Here is a 19,969-nt window from a genome sequence, read left to right on the forward strand (position 1 = left end):
TTGTTGTTGTTGATGTCTCCTTGACAAGAATATGAACTCCAAGAGGTCTTATAAACCTAGTCTGTATTGTTCACCATTGTATTACCACTGCCTAACACAGGGCCTAACATTTAACAGGTACTCAATAAATATTTTTTAAATGAATGCATCAGAAATCACTAAGGTTATACAAATCTCCTTGCTTTATCAGGTATCTATTTCCATTTAATATCAAAGAGATAAACCCAATAACAAAAATCCCTACTCCTTTTCTATTCTAAAATCTACTGCTCTGCATATTCTTATACAGTGTGCCCTCAACTGAAAATAATGCTATAAGAGTCACAATGTATTAAAATGAGCACAGAAGGGGGTGCCTGGGTGGCTCAGTCATTAAGCGTCTGCCTTCGGCTCAGGTCATGACCCCAGGGTCCTGGGATTGAGCCCCACATCGGGCTCCCTGTTCTGCGGGAAGCCTGCTTCTCCCTCTCCCACTCCCCCTGCTTGTGTTCCTTCTCTCGCTGTCTCTCTCTCTGTCAAATAAATAAATAAAATATTTTAAAAAATAAAATGAGCACATAAGGGAACTTAATGTTTTTTAAACACCAAAAAAATACCTCAAAAAAACCCACCTCACAGCCAGATGCTATTCTTCTATGTAAACGAACAAAATTTCCAGATTATTTCCTGAGGTCAGTCTATTTTAAACCTACTCTTCTATACTGTCTATCTTACACAACTCAGAATGATGTTTCTAAGATGATGAAAGACCTTCACTAAGGAAAGATTCAATCAGGTCCTCTGTACTGTACTTATCATTTCATAAAAGAGATTAAACACATTAGATAAATTCTCAACAATAAAATTGAAAACAAAAGATTTTCTTTTTAATCAACATTAAATTTAATTACTAGTTAACACTAGTTGAGACTTAACTGTATAAGCTACATTTTAGAAATATGAAGACTAACATATATTTTAAGAGCACCACTAAATGTTCACTCTACATTGCTTTTTTTTCCTGTAGAAGGCCTAGCAACCTTTCCCCATGCTAACTATCCCTAAACTTGCTGTTTTTCCAGATCCACCCTCCATTATCAGCGAGTCCTCAAAAATGTTTGTTTCAGGAAGGTCACTGTCAATTCTCCCAATACCCATCTTGTCTCTTTCAGATTATATCTTGGTTCTCTTTTTTCCCCACAAACCAATGACATTAAAACAGGATTTAATATTGCATTATATAGCAGGGTGCATCAAAATCACTTGGAGGGGTTGTTAAAACAGACTGGTGGGCCCCGCCCTCACAGTTCTGATTCAGAAGGTCTGGGATGGGGCCCAGAAATTTGCAATGCTGAGAAATTCCTACCTGATAATGATGGTGAAGCTCCAGGGACCATACTTTATAGAGGGTTCTAGATCTGACTACCCATTACAGTAAAACCAATGACACATGATTATCTGCAATAGTTAAAACTCAAAAAAATTAAAACTTCAGCTTCTCAGTGGCACTAGCCACATTTTAAGTGCTCAAAAGCCACGTAGTGGTTACTGTATTGGACAGATATCAAGCATTTCCATCATCTCACAAAGTTTTACATAATAGCAGTGTTCTAGATCACATAGTTATCATCCTTCCTAACACTTCAATCCCAAATTCTGGGTATTCAACCTTACCAAACCTACACAAAAAGCAAATGTCGGGACGCCTGGGTGGCTCAGTCAGTTAAGTATCCAACTCTTGATTCTGGCTCAGGTCCTGATCCTGGGGTTCTGGGATGGAGCCCTTGTAAGGCTCCAAGCTCGGTGCAGAGTCTGCTTGGGATTCTCTCTCCCTCTCCCTCTGCCCCTCCCCCTGTTTGCTCCCTTTTTCTCTCTCTCAAATAAATAAATAAAATATTAAAAAAAAATTTAAAAAAGCAAATGTCATTATTACATGTTCCTGGGACAATTTTTACCTCCTAAGCATATTCAGCAAAAGACACCATGATAATGGGGCACCTGGGTGGTTCAGTTGGTTAAGCAGCTGCCTTCAGCTCAGGTCATGATCCCAGGGTCCTGGGACCGAGCCCCGCATCGGGCTCCTTGCTCAGTGGGAAGCCTGCTTCTCCCTCTACCACTCCCCCTACTTGTGTTCCTCTCTCGCTGTCTCTCTGTCAAATAAATAAAATAAAATCTTAAAAAAAAAAAAAAAAAAGGACGCCATGATACTGCTAAAAACACCAGCTCGGGAGTCAGGCAGATCTCAGCTTAAAACCTGACTCTGCCAATGGCTAACTTTGTGACCTTGAGTAAGAGCCTTTATCCCATGGTCTGATGTTCTCCTCCTAAAAGGGTATAATACTATAGAAAAAAAGGGGAGAGAAGAAAGAAAATAAAGCGGCATCATACTCCTATTTCAGGATTGACATAAAAATTAAATGCAATGATGGATATAAATAGCTCAGCACACGGTGCCCAGTACAAGTAGTCAATAAACGGAACCTATTATTACGTGCCTCTCATTTTTCTTTTCCACTCTTGTCTCCCAAGACACTACTCAAAACACTAAAACCCAGACTACTTCTTTCGCCACACTCATACTATGTTCTGAAAACTGAAAACCCTTCAGAGAGGGACTTCATAACTTTTCAAATACTTGCACTAAGCTCCTGCACTCCACATTAGCTTCTGGGAGGGAGGGAGGGAGAGAGAGAGAGAGAGAGAGAGAGAGAGAGAGAGAGAAAGAAAGAAAGAAAGAAAGAAAGAAAGAAAGAGAAAAAATCTGCAACCATCTTCTATTACTCTACCACCAAGAATTCAAACTTGGCACATCCTCAAACTAAAATTACCCCCAGCTCTCAAAAGTTTCTAAACTTTTGAGATACTCCTTCCTCCTCGGCAACTTTCAACCACATTGCTGTTCTTACTTTACTGAGTCTACCCAGTGAGACATTTGGCTCCTTATCTAGGCTTTGATTCATCATCATCTACTTTTCTGCCTTTTTTTTTTTTAAGATTTTGTTTATTTGTCAGAGAGAGAGAGCACAAGCAGGGGGAGCAGCAGAGGGTGAGGGAGAAGCAGGCTCTCTGCTGAACAAGGAGCCCAATGCTGGACTCAATTCCAGGACCCTGGGATCACGACCTGAGCCAAAGGCAGCCGCTTAACCGACTGAGCCACCCAGGCGTCCCACTCTCTGCTACTTTCACCATCATCTATGCTAACTCAACCCCATACGACTTTTTCATCTGCCAATGGCAACCTCCAAACCTCACTTAATCATCCCTGGAGTTCCAAGTTTCTAATCTTGCTTCTAGACAACAGCACACTATGCCATGCAGGTCTATCACATAAAACCTTACAAATGTCATTTTATTAGCCTTTTAATAATTTCCTCTGTGGTTTCCAAAAGTTGATTATAACATTCTCCAAACTCTTCAAGACTGTCACCTAACACTCTCCTCTGAGTCATCAGATTACTGCAACTTCCACTTTGCTAAGGACATCAAGGCCATCAAGCATCCCTTCTCTACCAGTCTTTGTAACGCCACACATTTTGGTCCTTATACTACAGTAATTAAGCACTTATACTACACTACATTATAATAATAAAGCATTAGTAATTGGCAAGTATTGTTCTAAATGCTTATGTACAATTAACTCGTTTAATTGTCACAACAACCTTATGAAATAGTTATCAAAACCTTTTCTTTTTTGTAGATTAACAAAGTGAAGCACGTGGGACGCCTGGGTGGCTCAGTCAGTTAAGTATCTGCCTTCAGCTCAGGTCATGATCCCAGGGTCCTGGGATTGTGTAAGGCACTGGGCTCCTTGCTCAGCAGGGAGCCTGCTTCTCCCTCTGCCTGCCACTCCCCCTGCTTGTGTGCTCGCTCTCTTTCTGACAAATAAATAAATAAAATCTTAAAAAAAAAAAAAAAAGAAAGAAAGTGAAGCATAGGGAAATCATAGGACTTTACCCATACCGTTAAAGAGCCAAGTTACAGAAGTCTGGATCCATCTGTTACTTTCTAGACCAATATGTTCCATGGACTCCCATGCTCTTGACTTTTCCATGTAATCCCACATAATCTCAAAGTTGCCCTTCAACAGGGGCTAGGAATGGTGATCAGACAGGGTTAGCCTTAGCTGTTATGATTTAATTTTTTTTCAAGGAAAATATATTCAAGTATGATTTGTGAAAAAAAATGTATAAAATGACTTACTACAAAGGTATAGTAATCAAAACTATAGTACTGATATAAAGACAGACATACAGACCCATGGAATAGAATAGAGCCCAGAAATAAATTCTCATGTATATGGTCAAGTGATTTTTTTTTTTTTAAGTAGGCTCTACACCCTGCACAGAGTCCAACATGGGGCCTGAACTCATGACCCTAAGATCAAGACCTGAGCTGCGATCAAGAGTCCAACACTTAACCAACTGAACTACCCAGGTGGTCGAATGATTTTTGATAAGGATGCCAAGGCCAGTCAATGAAGAAAAGACAGTCTTTTGAACAAATGGTGCTGGGATAAATGACTATTCACATGCAAAAGAATGAAACTGGACCCTTACCTAAAACCACACAGAAATATTAACTCAAAGTTAACTCAAAACCCAAATTTAAGAGCTAAAACTATAAAACTCTTCAAAGAGTTTGTTTGGGGTGATGAAAAAGTTCTAGAGATGGATAAGCACAATCATAACAACATGAACTTGATTTGATGCCACTGAACCATACACTTTAAAAGGTTTTTTAAGATTTTATTTATTTATTTATTTATTTTAGATTTTATTTATTTATTTGAGAGGGAGAGAATGAGAGATAGAGAGCACGAGAGGGAAGAGGGTCAGAGGGAGAAGCAGACTCCCTGCTGAGCAGGGAGCCCGATGCGGGACTCGATCTAGGGACTCCAGGGTCATGACCTGAGCTGAAGGCAGTCGCTTAACCAACTGAGCCACCCAGGCGCCCTGAACCATACACTTTAAAAAATGGTTAAAATGGTAAATTTTATGTATATTGTATTTTATCACAATAAAGAAATGTATAAAATTAATAAATATATAAAACTGACCCCTCTGTTCATGTCCTAGCTCTCTCCTTTCTGATTCCTGAATGATGTCATTCCGAGTCTATCTACTTCATTATCAGTCTCCTCACGGGTTATCACTCCTTCTCTATAAGCTCTTACTCTCTGCCTTTAAACTTGGAGTCTTCATTTTCTTTTCTTAATTTTTTTATCTTTAAATTTTTTTATTGTTACGTTAATCACCATACATTACATCATTAGTTTTTGATGTAGTGTTCCATCTTCATTTTCTTTTCTATGCAGATGGTCCCAAAATGTACATTTCCAGTCCTGATGGCTCCACTCCTCATTCAGGATTTCCACTTAAATTTCCTGTTAACGCCTCTAACTCAAATATCCAAAAGAAAACTTATTCCCTTTGAATTACTCCTTTTCAAATTCATTGTAATGTCAGCACTGCTCCAGTTACTCAAGTTAAAGTTAAAAGCAGCACCCTACTAAACTTCTAGGTCGTTTTTCATACCACTCTGTCATCCATAGCACTTTTGACAATCTGTCATTATCTTGGGTATTGGTTTGCTTACTTACACTATCTTCTAGACTAGAAAAAATATAAATACGAGCTCCATGAAAGTTAGGAATCTTGACCATCTTAATCACAACCCTGTCCTCGGTTCTGGTATAGCACCTGGCACATATCAGTCTCAACAAATATTTACCGAATGTTGTTACAGCTTACATTTGTTTTTATTAACAACAATAAAGTATGCAGAATACTATAAACTGCATTTAATACTTAATCATATTCACAACAATCCTACTGAGGAAGTATTTCTCATTATTATGCTGTTTTATAAATGAGAAATGAGCTTTATACTGGTTAAGTGTCTTTCTCATGCTCATAACACTAAATAAGGGAATGAAGACTAGAATCCAAGGACTCAACTATATCACATTTGCCTATTTAATCAATAAATTTTAAAAAAACACACTCCTACACATATTTGTTTCAAAGAAATGAAGTTGATTTGGAAATGCCAAAAACCTCAGAATCTATCTTTGGCATATCAGTACATGGCTAATAAGCCACAGGCTTCAGGTATGCCTCCCAGGGACACAGGAAGGATATATTGTAAAATAACTGAAAAATCATGCTAGGTATGTTCCATACATTACTATTACTCTGGGGGCATAACTTATACTGAATTACATTGATAGTGATGTACTCAAACTACCAACTGGAACCTTCTCACCCAGCAGTAGTAAGAATCCCATGGTTACCAGATACCCTATCAGTCAGGTAGCCCTTAGAGTATAGAGACCATGTCTTCTTGATCTCTGTAGACCTACCACTTAGCACAGTGGCTAAAACCCAGGAGATGCACAATATTGTTTATTCAAGAATGAAGGAATATGGGAAATGCAAAGATATCAGACAGTACCTTACCTTGGGCTCTTCCTGATCTTCCAGAGAAAAGTCCATCAATTCATTGGAAATCTCCTCTGCTTGATCTTCTAGTTCTGGATTTTTATCCAATTTTGGAAGTGTAGTAATGGGGCTGCCCAGATATTTCATTTCACTTTCCAAAAAGTTTCCATTGTCCTGTCAATTATATGGACAATATTAAAAACTATTCAGGACCCCTTACCTTCCATATACAAAAATTAATTCAAAATGAATCAAAGACCTAAACATAAAAGCTAAACCTATAAAACTTAGAAGAGAACAGTGGAAAAACTTCATAATATTGGATTTGTCAATGATCTCATTAATAATACACAAAAGCATGGGCAACATAAAAAAAATGGACAAATTGGACTTATCAAAATTAAAAACTCCTGTACATCAAAAATACCACCAAGAAAGTAAAGACAATGTACAAAATGGGAGAAAATATTGGCAAGTCATATACCTGATGAAGGATTAATACCCAGAATACAAAAACACTCATATAGTGTAACACCAAAAATAACAAAGATTTAAAAATGGTGCAGCTGAGGGGCGCCTGGGTGGCTCAGTCCTTAAGTGTCTGCCTTCGGCTCAGGTCATGATCCCAGGGTCCTGGGATCAAGCCCTCCATCGGGCTCCCTGCTCTGTGGGGAGCCTGCTTCTCCCTCTCCCAATCCCCCTGCTTGTGTTCCCTCTCTCGCTGTGTCTGTCAAATAAGTAAAATCTTAAATAAATAAATAAATAAATAAATAATAAAAATGGTGCAGCTGAGGGACGCCTGAGTGGCTCAGTTGGTTAAGCGTCTGCCTTTGGCTCAGGTCATGATCCCAGGGTCCTGGTATCGAGTCCCGCATCGGGCTCTTTGCTCAGCAGGGAGCTTGCTTCTCCCTCTGCCTGATGCCACCCCTACTTGGGCTCTCTCTCTCTCTCTGTTTCTGACAAATAAGTGATCTTTAAAAAAATAAAAATGGTGCAGCTGATATGGATAACAGTATGGTGGTTCCCCCTCAAATTAAATATAGCATTATCTTATAATCCACCAATTCCATTTCTGGGTATATACTCCAAAGAACTGAAAGCAAGGATTCGAACAGATATTTGTATACCAATATTCATGGTAACATTATTCGCAGTGGAAAGAGGTGGAAACAATCCAAATGTCCATCAGCAAATTAATGGATAAACAGAATGTTATACCACTAAGTGTCCAAAAGTCAAATCATAGAGACAGAAAATACACTAAAGGTTACCAGGAGCTGGAGGGAGGGAGGAATGGGGGAGTTATTTTTTTAATGGGTAGAGAGCTTCTGTTCTAAATGATGAAAAAAACCCAGAAATGAACAGTGGTGATGGTTGCATAACATTGTGAATGTATTTAATGCCTCTGGATTGTACACTTAAAAATGGTTAAAATGGCAAATTTTATGTTATGTATACTTTACCACATTAAAAGACACACACACACACACACACACACACACACACACACAGGAAATTCTTCAGTAATTTACCATGCTCCAAGTCTTCCCTTTCTCCAAGAAATCAAAAATCTGAAACATGGTCAACCTAATCTACTTATTATGGGCTATGTTAAAATGACTTTTCCCGGGCGCCTGGGTGGCTCAGTTGGTTAAGCGACTGCCTTCGGCTCAGGTCATGATCCTGGAGTCCCGGGATCGAGTCCCACATCGGGCTCCCTGCTCGGCAGGGAGTCTGCCTCTCCCTCTGACCCTCTTCCCTCTCGTGCTCTCTATCGCTCTCATTCTCTCTCTCTCAAATAAATAAATAAATCTTTAAAAAAAAAAAAAATGACTTTTCCCTAGGATTGAGATAGAAATGACTTTTCCCTGGGATTGAGATTAGACCCTAAATCCCTGGAGTTATCTTGAATCCACTGTCTATTAAAAGCAAGTGAATGCCTGGGTAACTTAAGACTCCTGTAGCTAAATGGACAAAAGACACAGTCATTTACTAGGTAAAATGTATATGGCTAATATTCACATGAAATCACTACTAATTGTTTTTTTTTAAAGATTTTATTTATTTATTCATGAGCGACAGAGGGGGAGAGAGAGAGAGAGAGAGAGAGAGAGAGAAGCAGGCTCCCAAGGAGCAGGGAGCCCGACGCGGGACTCAATCCCAGCACCCTGGGATCATGACCCGAGCCGAAGGCAGACGCCTAACCATCTGAGCCACCCAGGCGCCCCACTACTAATTGTTTTTAACATAAAATAAAACATTTACCAATCTAATTAGCAGTTAAAAAAATAGTAACATTTATCCAAAGACCTATAGATTGATCATGAATATGTAAATTCCTACAACTTTTTTGGAAAGGAATCTCACTATATGTATCAAAAATCTTAAAAATATACACTTTAACCTCGTAATTATAATTCTTGGTACTAATCCTAAAGAAAATATTTTGAAATATAGGTAAAGATTGATGCTCAAGAATTACATAATAGCATTATTTGTAAAAGCAAAATTTGGGTGCCACTAAGTGTCCAAAAATAGGGGTGCCTGGGTGGCTCAGTTGGTTAAGCGACTGCCTTCGGCTCAGGTCATGATCCTGGAGTCCTGAGATCGAGTCCCGCATCGGGCTCCCTGCTAGGCGGGGAGCCAGCTTCTCCCTCTGACCCTCTTCCCTCTCGTGCTATCTCTCATTCTTTCTCTCTCAAATAAAAATAAATAAAATCTTAAAAACAAAAAACAAAAAGAAAAAAAACAAAAATAGGGAAGTAGATTGTAAAGAAATGAGGTAAAATGTTAATAGCAGTTTTCCCTCTATGAGGTAGCTATATCCTTTTTTATATTCCTATATTTTAAAACCATTTTCACAATGGGCACATAGTACTTTTAAAAATTGGGGGGAGACACATAAAGAATAAAGAATAAAACAGAAAAATTTTAAATGCCTAAGAATTTTTTTTCCTCCTTAAATTTAAACAAATAAAAAGATCAGGGGACATGTCTCCTCCCTTTTCTGGAGTTACTTCTCCAACCCCTTTTCTCACCCAAGCCTGCTTAGAAAAATTCAAAGGGTTATAAATGCAGATCTGCCACCCTATAATCCACAACGCCTCAGCAGACCCTTGATGAGGATGTTTAGTGACTCACCAGTAGAGAAAGGGGAGACATGTAAGGCCCCCCTGGTCTCTTTCGAAACTTCACGCTCCTGGGTGCCCACCACTCCGAGGACTTCAAAGTGTTGTTCTCCTGCATAAGAAAAACTACATTGGCTGGAGGAAGACAAGCGTCAGCAAGCCCTGCCAAACACATTTCATCAGATGAAGCCATGAATAACCCTCACAAAACACATTAAGTGTAATCAAGGTTGATCCTATATCCTGATGATACAACTTATGGTTTGAATTTGACGTATGATATGTAGATTTGCTTTGGAGGATACTAATTTTACAATCACAAGTAAAGGAAGGAAGAGGGGAGCCTGAGTGGGGAGGGGATGGTGAGATTTTTAAAAAAGTTATCAGAGGACAGTATCAAATCAAGAAAGAGCTGATTAGAACAGCCAAAAACATGGGTATAACTTAGTCAATGTGAGAAAAGAACAGGAGCTATCTTTTATAAATACTGACCTGGGGGAAAGGAAGGGAGGCAGGAAACAGAAAAATATGGCTAGAAAAGAGAATTAGTTGAAGGGATTATTTAGATAATTATCTTAGTGATTAGGTGGCTCTAAGGAGCCCAGTTCAACTTAGAACTGATGGAAGGGGGGCGCCTGGATGGCTCAGTCCATAAGCATATGACTCTTGGTTTCAGCTCAGGTCAGGATCTCAAGGTCGTGGGAGCGAGCCCTGCCTCAGGCTCTGCACTCAGCAGGGAGTCGGCTTGGGGATTCTCTCCCTTTCCCTTTGCCCCTCCCCTGCCCTTTCTCTTCTCTCTAAAATACTTAAAAAAAAAAAAAAAAAAAAAAAAACCCAAACCAAAAAACTGATGGAGGGTCTGAGGCTCAGAGAAAAAGGCCCATGGCTTTCTTAGAATTCGGGCTAAGAAGCTGGACTAAGGGAGAAATAAGAAATAAAGTAAACCCATACATGAAGCCATGCAAAGAGTATGTTAACAACTTATGTACATTACCTTTTCCTGTTAAAAAAAAAAAAAAGTTCTAAATTCCCAAACTACAGTAACAGATATTTTGTCCTTAAACGAATCAACTGAACATGGGTAATAATGTCGCCATGCAGTGGAAGACTTGGAGCTAGGTTTCTGTTCTAGGGTCAAACCTTAAAGAAAAAAACCATAAAGAATTTTTTGCCTAGGGGCGCCTGCGTGGCTCAGTTGGTTAAGCCTCTGCCTTTAGCTCAGGTCATAGGGCTCCCTGCTCAGTGGGGAGTCTGCTTCTCCCTCCCCCTCTGTCCTTCCCCCCTTGTTCATTCTCTCTCTCTCAAATAAATAAATAAAATCTTAAAAAAAAGAATTTTTGCCTATAGTGATGCAGTTTGCTTGTCTGCACACTGAGACATAAGGGTTCTAGGTCTCATAATGATACTGGTGAGTTGCTCCCCTCACAGGAAGAAAAGTGCTAAATGTATCTAGGTTTCTGTTTACCACTCACATTTTCTTTATTTGTGGATGAGCTACATATTGCATCTTTCTTCCTGTTGCCATGGTCCAAAGCATTTGGAGTGCTACAATGCAGCTGTGCCTACAAGAGAACATTTTCTGAGAAAATCCAGCATCATTGAGCCACAGGTGGGCTGGAAAGCCTCTGTCTCCCACCTGAGAAACAAATCCAAACCCAAGAAAGAGATGCTACTCACTGGGCTGCATTTTCTAAGGTGCTGTTGAGGATTCCTGCAGACCAAAAAAACTGCCAGTCAGTAAACTCCAAATACTGTTTGGTTATTTGTCAGTGGCTTGGGGCATCCCAACTTTTCCTTTCTTCCATGCAAGGAGCCCTATACCTAGTTGATGTGTCTCTTTCAGTAATATGTAGGGTGCTCTCTGGTAAATATGAAGATGTTGAGTGACATCCTGGAGATAAGGCCCTCATTTCTTGTGCATAACCATATATATAGACATACATCAAAGATGATGAGTTTGTCCTACATCTTATGTAGACACAATTGACTAATTTTCCAGCTTTGGCTATTAGAAGCTAATATCTATTTTTTATGCATTACTATCCTTCCTGCCAGGATTTTATCCAGGCTACATGGGTTAGGACATTTTAAGCAAGTCACAGAAACTAAAGCAATCCAAAGTGAAATTTTCACATGTATTATTAAAAACAATCATGGAGGGGCACCTGGCTGGTTCAGTCACTGGAGCATGTGACTCTTGATCTCCAGGTTGTGAGTTCAAGCCCCACGTTGAGTGTAGAGATTACTTAAAATCTTGGGGTGCCTGGGTGGCTGTCGTTAAGCGTCTGCCTTCAGCTCAGGTCATGATCCCAGAGTCCTGGGATCGAGCCCTGCATCAGCTCCCTGCTCGGTGGGAAGCCTGCTTCTCCCTCTCCCACTCCCCTTGCTTGTGTTCCTGCTCTCACTACCGCTCTCTGTCAAATAAATAAATAAAATCTTAAAAAAAATAAAAAATAAATATAAAATATTAAAAAAATAAATAATCAAATAAAAATTTAAAAAGTCATGGAATGCTTTCACTAAAGCACTGCAGTGGCACCTAATTCACCTAAATATCAAAGAACAAAGTTCTAAGAAGATTAAAACAGTCAAATGGAAACCTTACAATAAGCCGAAGAAGTTAAGAAGTTGAATTAAAATTACTTTTCAGGGCAACCCTGTTGGGACCCCTCTCAGTCTTGAGAGCTTTTTCTGTATCTTCACTTAATAAACTCCTATTGCTTCGCTCACAAAAAAAAAAAAAAAAAAAAAAATTACTTTTCATTCCTTGAGGATTCCCCAGTTGAACATTTTAGATCTCCAACAAAGAATCCCCATGAATAATCATACTAAACATTATAAAATGCTTGGCACGTGCTAAATTTCATCCTTACAAGAGCAGTTATGAGAAGTTATTAGTATTATTTCCATTGTTATTTATTACAAATGAAGAAACTGAGGTCCAGTGAAGTTAAGAAACTCTTCAGAGTCACAGCTGGGCAAACAGTAAGCCAATGGAATCTAGATGCTCTAACATAGCCCTACTCACATGCAGGTAACAGCCGATGCCTAAACGTAATATGCCATTTTCTTTCATTTTTAAAATATAATATGGATTGTATGTAATGGTTAAAATGAACTATTTAGATCTGGGAAACTTAAAAAACCTTTCAAAGGAAGGATCAGGCTTTCAAGTTCACTTAACCCAAAGCAAAAGGTTCAATATTCTACAGAGTCTGCATAGGATAAAAATCTCTGTGCCAGTGCTGAAAAGGCTTTAACGTGGGGTTCGTTTAGCAAAAGAACTTACATCCCAGTTAAATATATTTCCTGAGGTCCTTTAGAATCCAAATGACCTGTAATCAGATATGAAGAGTTATTCTTATTCATGCATCCTGTCTTTTCTTCTGGTTTTCTTCATTTCTTAATTTCAAAAGCTGATGTTTTGAACACAAAGGCTCTTGATAGGTATTAAGTTTATGGTACAAGGTACAAGTTCATGAAAACTTAAGAATTTACAAAGAAAAAATGCTTGGAAACAGTGCCCTAGCCTAAACAACAGAGATTTTTCTTTCATGAGTAGAAAATAATGTTTATCATTCAGGAAATCCGAAAGTAGAACAAATACTAAAATGGTTGACTAGTTACTCCTTTTGGACTCAGACCCTACAAAAACACAAGAATTAGTTAGCAAATATTTATGTTTGTTTCTTTGCCTTTATTGAGATTAGAGTAGGGCATAAAATATCTCATTTTAACTATGGCTTTCATTCCTACCATCAGTTAGTCAACAAAATATTCCTTCCTGTCTAAACTTTTCAAATGCAAATTAACCCCTATTAATGATATTACATTTCTCTTCTTGGCTTCTCATTCTCAAAAACCCACTAGGTACTCACAGAATTCCAACTTCAAGGATTTCTACCTACTTTTACCACCTTCCATATCTATCCAACTACCCTGTCCTCTCCCTTAAAAGCTGTTCTTTCCTTTGAGGCCTTTACCTCCCTTCTCCTTACCAATTTCATCAATGTCTGCAGAAGTGCTAAGTTGATTGGCAGACATCTCTCCACCACCGCTAAGATTCGAAAGATCAAGGCAACATTTTGGGGTTCCTCTATTGAGACATAATAGTACATCAAGATTCCTATTAGGTTGTAATACCCTTAAAAGGCAAAGATCACATTATGCTCTTCATCTGAAACACCCCTCAACAGTCATTCACACAATCTAAACAGTATCCAAATAAATCTAGCTGCTTTTTGGCAATATTTCAGAGTAGGCTGAGAAAAATCTCCCACTTTTCTCTACTCCAATAATTTGCATGCCATTTCCTCCCCACCAACATAGTAAGACAAGTAATTTTTTTAAAATTGAGAATCAAAGATTATTGGCTGAAGTCGGTCTTGACCCCACATCTTCTCCCCTGCACTGTGAGCACATAGATTTGATTTCTCCTTGGAGTCTCTAGGACTTCTGAGGTCTATAACTCTCCAACTTTGTTTGCTAGCTGAGGCATCAGAGCATGGCATGACCAGAATTTAAAGAATAATAGTAACACTAATATTAATACTAATAAAACAACCAACTCATATAACGCAATAGTTTTTGAAGACTTTTCGCAGACATCACAACATTTGATTCCCACAAGATCGTAGTAAGATAGGAAGAGATTGTTATTTCTATGTCACAAAAAAGAAACCTGAGACTCAAGGGTCATATGGTTAATGAAGGGCAGGGTTTAAAACTTCACTCCTGATCTCTGAGTCGGGACAATTTTCAAAAATAAAAAAAAAAAAGGCTGGGGCGCCTATGTGGTTCAGTTGGTTAAGCGTCTGCCTACGGCTCAGGTCATGATCCCAGGGTCCTGGGATGAGCCCTGCCTCGGCCTCCCTACTCAGCGGGGACCCTGCTTCTCCCTCTCCCTGCTGCTCCCCCTGCTTGTGCTCTGTCAAATAAATAAATAAAATCTTAAAAAAACAAACCCAAAGACTATTCATAAAAGCAAAGGAAATAAGGTGTGAAAAGTGAATTTACCCAGACAAAACGCTTAGGTTTGCAGAATCACCAAAGAGTTTGTTCACTGGAGTTCTAGGGAGATCTGGACAGGTGGTAAAGGAAGTGTCTCTCTCCAGAAGCAAGTTTAATATCCTCCTCTGACGGGATCTAAAACTGGGTCCTGAGCTGAGGCGTCCCTCCTCTCCTGTGGAGGAAATGAGCTCTGCAGACATGGCCTCCGAAACCTAAGGAAGGAAGGAAGGGAATAAATAAATAAATAAATAAAACAAAACCTAGCTAATAGGTTAACATCATCTACACAAGCACCTCACAGGCTGCCCAGTTTTCATAAGCTCCTCCACCCTACCCAGCAGTGGCCCAGGGGCTCATATTGGAGGAGGGGCTTCCCAATCCCAACCGATGAATCTCAGGTCGGCCTGAAGGCGAAATCGCACGTGCCCCAAACGGCTTGGCCTTTTCCTCGGAGCCTGGACTTAACTGGAGGCAAACCTAAGACTTTTTTTTCCCCCAAGTCGGGTCTACAACTCAACGTGGGGCTCGAACTCACGGCCCCAAAATCAACAGTCCCACGTTCCATCGACTGAGCCAGCCAGGCGTCCCAAACCCAAGACTTTAAAAAAGTAATGAAAAGAGGCTTTCACTTGTTCGGGGGCTACACAGCTCGTGACTCAAGGCAAGGAAGTAATTCAGGTCTCTTAACTCAAGACAATAACTATTTAGGTCCCCTGAAGTTCTGTTTGTGAGACCCCGACGGGACTCTGAGGGGACGCTGGGGTCTCAGATTCCGGTGGAGAAGGCTCTGCGCTTACCTCAGGAAAAACGGAAGTGGAAAATCAGTCACAAGCGAAGACTTAATCAAAATTAAAAGAAATCTGAGGACGGGAGTCAATTAACTAGACTACAATTCTGCTTCTAGACAGGATAGATTCGGGTCGAGGCTTGCGCTTCTCTCAGGAGAGGGTCGAAGTTATAGCCTCGGTGCAAGAATATCAACAGTCACAGGTCCTGGCTATTCAAACCTTCCGCCTTCCCAGTAAACCTATCCCATTCACCTCAAAGCTGCGCCAGCCAATCTGCGCGCGCCCGCCCAGACCCCCCCCCCCCCCATAGCCAATCGTTTGGCTCAACATCACCAGACGTGAGCTTGCTTTGGCAGGAACACAATTTGCCCCGCCCCTCAGACAGAGCGGGATGCCCATTGGCCCATCAGCGTTCAGCGAGCCCAGAGGTAAGCCCCGCCCTCCTGGGTGCCTGGCACACCATTGGCTCTCCCGCTGACCAATCGCCACAGCCTTCCCGAGCTCTCCATTCCCTTAGCCCCTCCAACCCCGGGAGATTTAAACTGCACTTCGTGAGCGATTATGACCCTTTAGGATATCTGGGGAGATTTGTTTGGATGCAGGGTGTTTTAAACGTTTCTCTTTCCTTGCTTCTTTCTGGTGTCGTAACGTGGGTCTTTTCCTCTTCGTTTTACTTGACTTCGGTTGGAAATGGAGCCTTCTCCACTGGTATGGCAGATGTTGAGACGAGACAGGTGTGTGTACTTATGCTGAGCAGCTCTGGCCCCTTCCAAGAGCGTTCCTTGTTCGATGTTTCTTTTACAGCGCGGCATCTCTTAGACGCTAGGTTATGTAGGATCAAGGAAATTTCTTTTGAGGGAAAGTGGGGGAATTGAATCATCTCTTGGCATAATCCTTATCACAGTCCAAAGAATTATAATCTTCGGTCGTTTATGGAAATTTGGACACTGATGAAGTGATATTAAAAAGTTATCCCTTTTCCCCCCTAAAGTTTATTTATTTATTTTTGTAATCTTTACACCCAACGTGGGGTTCAAACTCAGGATCCCAAGATCAAGAGTCCCATGGTCTTCTGACTTAGCCAGTGAGGAGCCCCAAGAATTTATTCTTTTATTTTAATGTTGAAGATTTTAATAATCGTGTGGGGGTAGTAGTGGGCATAGATGAAACAAGATTTGCCATGAGTATTAGCTGATGGGTAACTGGAGATCCATGATATCACTACTCTCAAAGTTTAACATGCATTCTAATCATCTGGAGATCTTGTTAAAATGCAGGTTCTGATTTAGTAGGTCTGGGTTGGGGCCCAAGATTCTGCACTTCTAACAAGCTTGCAACTGATGCTGATGTGGCTGGTCCTAGGACCATACTTTGAGTAGCAAAACATTATGCTGTGTTCTTCTCTGTATTTTTCCATAATAATAAAAAATTTTCAAAATAACCTGGAAGCTCTTTAAAATGCAGGCCCCCAAAATGATGATTCAATAAATCGAGAGTGGGACCTAGGAATTATCAAGGCTCCCAGGGCTACTCATGCTGATGTCTTGCAGACCACTCTGAGAAACAAATCAGAAATGCAACCTTTATCTTTGAGAAACAGTTAAGTCAGAAATACAACATTTATCTGGTGTCCACATCTTCGTGGTGGTACAGTATAGTCAGCTAGGTTTTATCCTAAAACCCCTTTCATCTGTAGAATCTGCTTCCCCAGAAAGGAAGTGTGTGAAGAATCTTTGTACTCTGGGATTGAGATGGTGAGTGTGGGAGTCAGCACAGAGCCCTACCATGCCAGGTGAGTTTGAAAACCAGACTGGGGGTTAAGGGAATGTGTGTGGGATGAGTTGGTTTCTGCTTTGATAACCGTAATCACACTTCATGGGGCCACCGTATACTTCCCCTGCAGGTGGGAGGTAGAGACAGATGAAATTGTTCTGCAGCGGCGGCAAAAACAGATAGATTATGGCAAGCGCACACCTGGTTACCAGTGTTTTCTGCAGCAGGTCCCCAAGTGAGTGCAGTTGTGGGTGGTCACAACAACAGTGTCATCCAAGTGGCTTTGGTTCAATGTAGGGTGATGGAAAGATACTAGAATCTGAGTGCTCTCACAAATTTGCATCATTACTACAACTAATTCTCCTGCAATGTAGCCCCAAAAATAAATTTACAAGATTTTTTTTTCAAATGGAACAAATCATACCTGGCCCATGAGAGTTCTTAAAGTTCTATTCAGTTTGCTATGAAGTTTTTTCTTTCTAACCATTTTTACCTCATACCTCCAGCTGACTTTGCTAATTAGAACATACTTGCCTAATTACATGTTTCCATGCATATATGCAACCTAAATGTATAAAAAGGTAGTATGTATCTTAAAGGGATGTCAGATACAGTCTTTATATCTATCTTGACTTCTAAGAGAGTTGGAATACCTAAATTACCTCTCCCAGAAGAATATTAGGAAGTTTAGCGCTAATCCCATCTGAAGATTTATTTTTTCCTATTGAATTGAGGGCATTGGTCCTACCTGACTCTCAGGAAATCCCTGAGCCTCCGAATTCACTGTGATAAACAATGAGCTATGCCCATTTATCTTGACCTGAGTCTTACACATATTTGTCATTGCCAGGGCAAAGCGACAGCCAGGACTTCACCCTCAAACACCAAACAAGAGGAGGAGGTACAGCCGTCGCTCCTGGGATGCCCAGATCAGGCAGTGGAGAAGAGCCCTACATTCCTGGGACCCCCCCCAGCCAGCCCCTGCAGGGCAGGTTTCTGAGGGGTGTGTGCATTATTTTTGGTTCCTTGTTTGAATGGTGGACTGAGCCCCACCTCTCCTCACTTTGTAGAGATTTAGCTTTTACTGAAAAGGGAGAGTCTGAATGAGATGCATGTTCCTCTGACTCTGCCGCCTTCCTAGGCAGGGAATGGAGTGTCTCTTAGAGCCAATGGGTTCCACTCGTTTGGATGACCTCCTGGATGACTGGTTCCAGGTCCTGTAACCCTCAGTGGATGGAGACCAGAAGGGAGCCCAGGTAGTATCTTCTTCTAAAACCCATGGAGCAGGGTTAGAGATGGGGTCTGACCCATGAGGTAAAAATTAGGATGGGGTTCAAGGTAGCAGTTGAAAAAAAGAATAAAGGGGCGCCTGGGTGGCTCAGTTGGTTAAGCGACTGCCTTCGGCTCAGGTCATGATCCTGGAGTCCCGGGATCGAGTCCCACATCGGGCTCCCCGCTCAGCGGGGGGTCTGCTTCTCCCTCTGACCCTACCCCCTCTTGGGCGCTTGCTCTCTCTCTCTCTCTCTCTCTCTCTCTCTCAAAGAAAGAAAGAAAGACAGAAAGAAAGACAGACAGACAGACAGACAGAAAGAAAGAAAGAAAGAAAGAAAAAGAATAAAAATGGGGTAGCAGGAAAAAATAGGACATGAATAAAAAAATCTGAGAACTGAAGGTGGCATAAGGAGATTTAATTGTAGTTGGTAATGGTGGGGAAGTTGGGCTCCATTGGAGGTTATTTTATACTTGATGAAAGGGGTATAATCTTCCTTGGAAATGAGGCCTCGAAACCTGACATGAAGGGTTTGGGTTTTTGTTTTTTAAGTCTGTTTATTTCAATGTTTTGCAAATGAGCCAATGCTAACTTATTATTCTCAATCACTGAACTTTATTAACTATGGTTAATAATAAAATAAGTATCACCAAGTGGTGAAGACCAAGGGCTTTAGAGCCTCAAGGACTGCTTTGTAATATTACCTTGGCCCACCACATGGGCAGTCAATCTCTCCGACCATTTCATCTGTCAAATAGGGAGATTTGTCTCATTTGATGATTCTAAGCAAAAAATGAGAATACATATTTAAAGTATGTAGCACAGTGCCTGGCACATAATAAGTGCTCCATAACAGCAATTATTGGAAACCATGTCTCCTATACTTCATGGCCCCTGCCGCCTCTTTTGCCAAGGGATTTGAAATGTGCAAGAAAATGTGCAGTGCATCTTCACTACCATTTTCTTGATAAATAGCTCACTTTGCCTCTACTCTTCTTTTTCAGTTTGCAGACTTGGTGGCTCCTGCCTACTCCCTTCCCTGGCTCTCTGAGGAAGATCCCCACCACTGGTTCTACTTCCTAGTTGATCACAGTTATTTATCTGTCCCAGATTTGAGTGGGGCACAAAATATTTAAACAGACGTCTTTCAAGGGATGTGTTGCTAAGTGTAACGGTGAAGATTACTTGCATTACTGCTACTTCCCAATCGATTAAAAAAAAAATCTAAAACTGCCCTTAAAAGAGATCACAACACGAAGGCATTGTTTAAAACTTCTTTCCCCATTTTTGCCTGCTTTTCTAAACCTTCTTTGATAGCTGAGACTCAAATTTACGTAAGAGCCAGTAACCATTTAGCTGTTCCCCAACCTCTTCCCTACTAACGTCTACGTTCAGTCTTTTCAAAAAAGACTTAAACTTTGGCTGAGGTGGGAGGTGGTGGTAGTGGTGGAAATTTAATAAACGGTGGCATCCTCTTCCTGAAGAGGAAGTACATAGCTAACAACATCTTTTACCTAGCTGCCTGTTTCCTTCCTCCCTCCCTTTTCAGTCTTAAGGAAAGTGGTCCAGCTGTAACCACCA

At 40.6% G+C, this 19,969-nt stretch overlaps 2 protein-coding genes across 7 annotated transcripts in view; one reads left to right on the top strand and one right to left on the bottom strand.

Annotated features, from left to right (window-relative positions):
• The window catches only part of CDC25C (cell division cycle 25C), a 35,464-nt gene that overhangs the window by 14,872 nt on the left and 623 nt on the right, over positions 1–19,969 (bottom strand). For 2 of the 6 annotated variants that reach the window (XM_027606083.2, XM_027606081.2), the window contains exons 2-8: positions 14,564–14,769; positions 13,546–13,643; positions 12,837–12,882; positions 11,225–11,258; positions 11,020–11,109; positions 9,561–9,659; positions 6,438–6,593 (exon numbers count right to left, since the gene is read on the bottom strand). In XM_027606083.2, the coding sequence (XP_027461884.1) occupies positions 6,438–6,593; positions 9,561–9,659; positions 11,020–11,109; positions 11,225–11,258; positions 12,837–12,882; positions 13,546–13,643; positions 14,564–14,757 (717 nt within the window). In that variant the 5' untranslated portion in view covers positions 14,758–14,769. Of the gene's footprint in view, positions 1–6,437; positions 6,594–9,560; positions 9,660–11,019; positions 11,110–11,224; positions 11,259–12,836; positions 12,883–13,545; positions 13,644–14,563; positions 14,770–15,354; positions 15,511–16,787; positions 16,902–19,092; positions 19,171–19,902; positions 19,926–19,969 lie in introns of those variants that run through there. The other 4 variants (XM_027606082.2, XM_027606080.2, XM_027606077.2 and 1 more) reach the window with 4 other exon arrangements.
• Positions 15,804–19,524, top strand: LOC113929306 (oocyte-specific histone RNA stem-loop-binding protein 2-like). The gene is given in 6 exon segments (XM_027606086.1): positions 15,804–16,079; positions 17,042–17,137; positions 17,249–17,353; positions 17,969–18,121; positions 18,260–18,374; positions 19,393–19,524. Coding segments are annotated over 6 exon segments (645 nt in total). The 5' UTR covers positions 15,804–16,035.

The sequence above is a fragment of the Zalophus californianus genome, chromosome 5 (genome assembly GCF_009762305.2).
Source record: "Zalophus californianus isolate mZalCal1 chromosome 5, mZalCal1.pri.v2, whole genome shotgun sequence".
Lineage (NCBI taxonomy): Eukaryota > Metazoa > Chordata > Mammalia > Carnivora > Otariidae > Zalophus > Zalophus californianus.